General features: G+C 31.1%; 1 protein-coding gene across 1 annotated transcript; it reads left to right on the top strand.

Moving 5' to 3' along the window:
* The first annotated feature begins 2357 nt into the window (after positions 1 to 2357).
* On the top strand, positions 2358 to 6615 carry LOC145615104 (putative jasmonic acid carboxyl methyltransferase 2). The gene is made up of 4 exons (XM_081670180.1): positions 2358 to 2865; positions 3326 to 3739; positions 5488 to 5763; positions 6053 to 6615. Exons 1-4 carry the CDS (start codon positions 2776 to 2778, stop codon positions 6431 to 6433), a joined length of 1161 nt encoding a protein of 386 aa, XP_081526306.1. The 5' UTR covers positions 2358 to 2775; the 3' UTR covers positions 6434 to 6615.
* Positions 6616 to 7352: the final 737 nt, after the last annotated feature.

The following is a 7352-nucleotide window of genomic DNA, read 5'->3' as shown; positions in this document are numbered from 1 at the left end:
TTGATTTTCTTTATAATTCACTCAAAATTTAGTGCATGTAAAATTCTTCATTATTCACTACTTATGCTCGGGGGTTGAATATTGGTTTGATGATTCATTTGTGCATCCAATTTGAAAATGAAAAAAAGGGATATGATACATGCAATGTAATTATTTGTCATTTAATTAAATATGAAGAAGAGAAACAAGCCTGGGGCATTGCCCGGGTCACTATCTAGTTTTACAAATAAATACTTGTACATAATTCTCTTTAAAATAATACATGTAATAGTTAGATTTCATGAAAAAACAAAATAGTTAATCAATTTATAAGAGCAAATTGATCTAGGACTGGGGATATTGTTTTTTTGTTTCTTGGATAGCTTGGCGAGTTTATAATTTATCCGTTGTGGTAATTATTTAAAGAGTAAATGTCGCTCCCCTTTTACTAGGCATCGCTCGCATTTTTTTTAGGATTTTCCATTTTTACCCCTATCAAATAAATACTCACGACTCACTACACGGCACTCATAAGTCATAAACTCTCACACTAATATACAAAGATTACAATAATAATATATAAAGATTACAATAATAATATACCAAGATTACTTTTTTTTTTTTTGGAAAGAATATACCAAGATTACTAATATACAAAGATTCTAATAATCCACAAAGATTACTAATATACAAAGATTAATAATATACAAAGATTACAATAATTTATTTTATTTTATTTTATTTTATTTTTTTACAACAACAACATGACACCCGCTCAAAAATTTAGGATCCACAGGTGGATCCTAATTTTTTAAGTGGATCCACCTAGGAGGATCCTAATTTTTTAGACGGATGTTTTATTTCAATTTTTTTTAAAAAAAATAAGACGACTTACAGAATTCTCCGACGAAGCTTCCGGTGTCCTAACATTGTCGTCATCCATCGTCCTATACTCGTCGCTAATGCTTAATAAATTTTTTTTCAAAAAAAAAATACTCGGATTTTTGGTGGTAGATTGAATGTGGTGGGGTCGGATGTGGTGGGCCGGGGTCGGATGTGGTAGTGTCGTGATTTTTTTATACCACGTGGTATTAAGTGGAGGGGTCGGGAATGATATTATACCATAATACACTACACCTTACACAAAGGGCAATATTGTCCTTCCATGTTAAAAAGGGAGCGTTATTGTGTAAAATGGGAGCGATGTTTAGCAGTTCACGAAATTAATAATTCTAAAACATCAATTTCATCCCCAAGCCAAAACGTTGAGGTTCGTTTTTATTTTGTTATTTTTTTAAAGCTATCATCATGCATGTTATATGAAGTACAATAATGAATAATATTATTGTATGCGAGAGTGAGGGATAGCTCAAGTGGTTAGAGCTTTCCATATGAAGTACAATAATGAATAATATTATTGTATGCGAGAGTGAGGGATAGCTCAAGTGGTTAGAGCTTTCCTCCCGATTTAAAGAGATCTTAGGATCAATTCTCACCCTCGCCCTTCTGGCTCACTAAACATCAAAAAAAAAAAAAAAAAAATTATTGTTTGTTTTATTTAATATTTTATTTTTGGGCAGCAATTGGTCATGATTAGCTCGGGGTTTATCCATGGGTGAGATAGAAATGACATTAATAATAATTAAAAAAAATAACCAAAAAAGAAGTTTTAATTTGGTTATACATCATGCTTATATCGTACCCTCTAAATTATAATGGCGCAGTCCTTAAATGTGGGACTAGTGCACCCAAAAAAGGATGAATACGATTGTGCCATCTACGGATCTACCCTCCCCATCAGGGAATAAACACTATATAGAAAAATTAGTTTATATTTACACACGAGAGCATGATTTGCATATAATGAGTGCAATGCAGTCTCTGTTATATTTCTAGTTAAACTTGTTTTAATTATACTAACATACAAGTATTTCATTATCACACTCGTGTTCTTTTATTGACCACATGTATTTTATTTTATTTTATTTTTAAGTATCCTTTTGTTTATCTATTTTGAATTTGAAATGATTTTTCTTGATCATATCTTTTATTTATTTATTTATTTAATATAAGCTAATTGTCTGATTTGAGTAAATTTTGACTTTACATGTACGATAATCAATAAGAAAAAAAATAACTCTATCAAATGAGGTCTTCTTACTAATTAGATTTATATGTGTGTATCTTTCAAATATAAATGTAATTTTCATAATATTTTATTGCAAAATAAAAGACATCTAACGATAAGCAATAATAATCACAAATAATATAAAAAAGTATGATTTGAACTTATTTTTTCTTATATGAGCGCAAATAAGTACATATATGCATTTTTTTTTTTTTGAGGGAAAGTACGTTTCGCATTATCTGCAACAAAGGGGTATTATTTGTGAGATATAAAATATTCCTTTGTTGCAGATAATGCGAAATGGAGGTAGTATATGCTTAAATAGTGTAAATTAAATTTTGCTTTAATTAGAGGATTTTTTAGGGGCTTTAATTAGAGTAACCCTTTTTATTCACTCTTTTGGAGGCATATTGACACATTGTATGGACTATAGTTGACAAGGTGTAGACATTGCCTATAAAATGTCGCTCCCCTCCTCAACCTCAATCGATTCAATAAGGAAGAAGTATTTGAGCATTTTGCTTCGTTCTACACTAGCTTTTTTGTTTTATTTTTTTCTTTTTTTTTTGAAGGATCATTCTACTCCACATAATTTTATTAGGGAGAACAACTAACATTAATTATCTTCATTTATTTTCTTCTTCTAGTTTTAACACAAAATTATTTTCATGGAATTGACGACAATGGACATGCTTCAAATTTTCCACATGAACAAAGGCCAAGGGGAAGCCAGTTATGCAAAGAATTGTACTGTTCAGGTAATCTACAACACACACATACATAAATATACATGCATGCACCCCTTTTAACTTTTTTACCATTCATATACGAGTACTAACTTTGCGGTATTTAAAATAAAAGTCATTCTTTTCTTAATTATAATTGGTTTTATTTCAATGTACTCAGTATATATTTGCTCACTATGTATATTTTTTTATATATATTTTATTAATGATTTAAAATTGCTTTTTTTTTTTTTTTTTTTTTGAGTTAAAGCTGCTTTGATGATAGATATAGGCGAAATAAATATTAATTTAATTATAAAAAATTTAATAATATAGAAGTATAAATAACAAAATAGAGCCAAGAAAATCGTATCTTGACCTAATGATTAAGAATGAAAATATTACCCTTGAAAAGTTTTTAAAATAAGAGTTTATTATTGGGTAGCTTAGAAAAGCCTTCATCAATTTATTAATTTTTTATTTTTACTTTCAGGACAAGATATTATCCCTAACAAAATCATTTGTTGAAGAAGCCATACAAGGCTACTTAAGCAATGAATTACCTGAGACCATGGTCATCGCCGACCTCGGTTGTTCATCAGGCCCAACGGCCCTAGGGGCGGTGTCGGAGATAATCAAAATGGTTAATGCAAGATGCCGGAAGATGGAGGGACATTCATCACCCAAGTTTATGGTGTATTTGAATGATTTACCAGGGAATGACTTCAATGGGGTGTTTGGATCACTCTCTAATTTTCAAAACAAATTGAAAGAGGAAAAAGGCGGTGAATTCGAGCCATGCTCATGTTTTATAGCTGGTCTTCCTGGAAGTTTTTATGAGAGGTTGCTTCCAAATAAGACCTTGCACTTTGTTCATTCTTCTTCTAGCTTGCATTGGCTTTCTCAGGTTAGATTAGTTCTTTACTATTAGCTGTTTTTTTTAATGCACAAATATTTGGTAAAATTTCTATGCTTAGTATTTTACCCTAGGTTATTACAAGGCTTATAATATTACACTTGCTCCATGCCATGTCCGATCAATACTTGACATACACTATCATTTATGAAATATTTCGTTTCGAGATAATAATTGATACACTTTCCCTCATCTTTTGTCCGTTTCAAAATAATTGACACGCTATCATAAATAAAAGAGATTAATAAGAATTAGAGATAATTTTAATAAAAGTTTTAGTTTAGATAACAAGAATTAGAGATAATTTTAGATATATAATAAGAAAACAAAGAGTTAATAATTTTATATCGCAATGACTATATGTTAAAGCATATAATATAAAAACACTATACATAGCTTAATAAACCTAATTTAATAATCTAGTACTGATTAACATAAAGATTTTTTGATGTAATCGAATAATCGTGACTAATTGATTTGTCAACATCATAATGGACTCATAAGTCATAGTGGTACCCAAATGTTCATAATATATACATCATATATATGACGTATATATTTTTGTTCCATAGAACAAAACCAAAAACACCGATCATTAAAAAAAAAACGAGGATTAAACCGTGGCATAACCACAACAACAACATTATTATCCTTACAAATCTTACTAAGTTAGAAAAGCTGGATTATGAACCATAACTTCATAAGATATCTTTGCTTCTTTCTACGCTCCAACAATTCGCTGTCCATCCAATTTGGAATTGTCCCTGTTTACGGAATGTAGTAATTAATGCTCTTAATATCATGTTAAAGGGCCAATTCAACCAAAAGTTTAAGCTGATGGTTAAGGTTCAAGAATATGTTTTATACTTTATTATGACTCAACCAAAAGCTTAAGCTAATGGTTGAGACCCAAAAATATGTTTTATATTATATCATACATTTTGTACCACAGGCTGAGTAAATCATTCAAGACAAATTCTTTTTTGGACCACCCACAAAGGCACACCATTGACAATTATTGAATATTGATGTACTTATTCATCAATAGCCATTCAAACAAAACCTTATCATAAAAGGTATCCTCTATCAAAAATAGTATCCATTCAAAGTCGTTACTTTAATTTAGAAATTCATGTACAGAGTACGAATTTTACCAGCCTCTTCAATTAGAATATATAAACTTGGTACGTACTTTGTATCTATAACAATTAACACCTAATATTTTCTTTAATTTGTTAACTAATAAGCACCATTTCTCTTTCAAAGGTAATTTTTTTTTTTTTTTTTTTTTTAAAGACAATTAACTGAATACGAGTACTTTAATACAAGTTGGGGGTATATGTAAGACCAATGACACTAAGTTTAATTGATATTTTAAATCATGATCCCTAGAATAAACTAAAAAAAAAAAAAAAAATCATGTTATGTATATATTCCCCCATTTAGGATTATGCTCCATCTAATTGAGAACCTCTTTTTTTTTTTTTTTTTTTTTTGTTGATGAAAATCTAATTGAGAACCTATACAAATTTTAATTATCATTCATAATGAATTGAAAATAATAAAAATAAAAAACTTCGTACATATTTGCATGTGTGACAGACTGATCGACAATGTTAATATTTAATTTAACATAGAAAAATGTACTCGTAGACTCGTATTAAAGAGTTATATGCAGCTCATAGCATAGTCGTGTATCTTATGAAAAATCGAGAAATAAGGTTTAATTTAATTTGCAGGTTCCAGAGGGTTTGGATGACAAAGATAACGCGAAGATGCTAAACAAAGGGAAGATATACATGTCAATGACTAGCCCAAACGAAGTGATAAATGCATATAAATTACAATTTCGAAAGGATTTCCTTTCATTTTTGACATGTCGTGCAGAAGAAGTGATTTCAGGGGGGCGTATGGTGTTAACATTTATGGGTAGGAGGTCCAACGATCTTACTTCTGAACCTAATTTCTATCCTTGGGAGTTGATCGCCAAGAGCTTTAACACCATGGTTTCTGAGGTTAGTTTTTACAGGTTTTGCTAACTACTTACGTCCTATATTTAAGTTAAAAATGATATTATAAGAACTGAGCTGAACTGAATTGAATTGAGCTGAACTGAACTTAACTGAATTTCAACATATGAGAACATGCCTTTAGTTTAATAGAACAAACCCTTAAGCTAAGTTTCAAATCGATCTCATCAAGATAACTACCGTTTTTTGTTACTTTGTAATTATGTATTGTTCTACACAATTTTGTAAATAAATACTCTATTAACAACATGCACGTATGATCGATGAAATGTAGGGGTTGATTGAAGAGAATAAACTGGATTTTTTCAATGTGCCATATTATGCACCATGCCTAGAAGAAGTTAAACAATTAGTTGAAGAAGAGTCATCATTTTTCGGGCATCGTTTCGAAGCTGTTGAAGTGGAATGGGATGGAGACGTAAAAATTAGCAACAACCTATCTGATGAACATAGTTTATGCAAGGCGGCGTTGGCGAAGGGAGAAAGAGTAGCCAAGATACATAGAGCTGTGGTTGAGTCTATGTTGGAGCATTACTTTGGGAAAAATATTATGGATGATCTTTTTCAAAGGTATACTAAGATTTTGGAAGATCACTTTAATAAAAACCCTAATTCCGAAATGATTAGTTTAGTTATTTCGCTAATTAGAAATTAGCTCTACGTTACTTGCTTAGAAGGTTACATAGCTAGCATTTTTAGTTCTTTCCTATTGGATTGTAACTAAAAGGTTAACTTAAACTTCATCCGTACGTACGGCTTAAGACTTGCTTCATTTTTGTTTTTGTAATTGTAGTTTAAAATGAATGTGTTGCTATGGAAATGTTTAATAAATTTGTCATTTTATGATATTCCACTACAAGAATAAGTGCGTTTACCGATGGAAAATACCGATGGCCATAAAAAACCATCGGTAAAAAAAAAATTACCGATGGTTTTATCAAGCCATCGGTATTTATACCGATGGTCTAGCCATCGGCATATTTATACCGATGGCTTTCTTCCATCGGTAAATTCTTTATTTTTGAAGAGAATATTTACTTATTTTACCGATGGCTTTTAGCCATCGGTAAAATAAATATACCGATGGTGTAAAGCCATCGTTAATTTACCGATGCCTTTTAGCCATCGGTGATTACTTTTTTTAAAAAAAAAAAAAACCCTCACAAACCCTAGCCCACCCCTTTACTTTCTTTTTTCCTCTTTCTCTCTCCAATTCTAGATCATTTTCGCCTCTCTCCTTCTCTTTCTCTCTCCTCTCCTCTCATGTCTTCTCTTCTTCTCGCTCTTCCCAATCTCCTCTTTCTTTCTACTCTCTTCTTCTCCTCCTCGATCTCTTGGGTCTGCTCTCACTCTTCCCTCTTCTCTTTGTTGCCGTCTCTATCTCCTCACACCATCTCCTTTTTCGCGGTGTTGCGGCGGTGTTGTAGTGGTAGTTGGTTTTTATGGTCAAATTCGACCATAAAAACTCCAGATCTGGAGTTTTTGTGGTCGAATTTGACCTTTTAAACCTTAAGTATGTGACAAAAGTTGAAGGTATGTTCGGTTTTGTTTGATTTCGTGAGTTTTTAAGTTGA

Source organism: Chenopodium album, chromosome 25 (genome assembly GCF_948465745.1).
Source record: "Chenopodium album chromosome 25, dcCheAlbu1.1, whole genome shotgun sequence".
NCBI classification, from domain to species: Eukaryota; Viridiplantae; Streptophyta; class Magnoliopsida; order Caryophyllales; family Amaranthaceae; genus Chenopodium; species Chenopodium album.
This window is presented reverse-complemented; position numbering and strand designations above follow the sequence as displayed.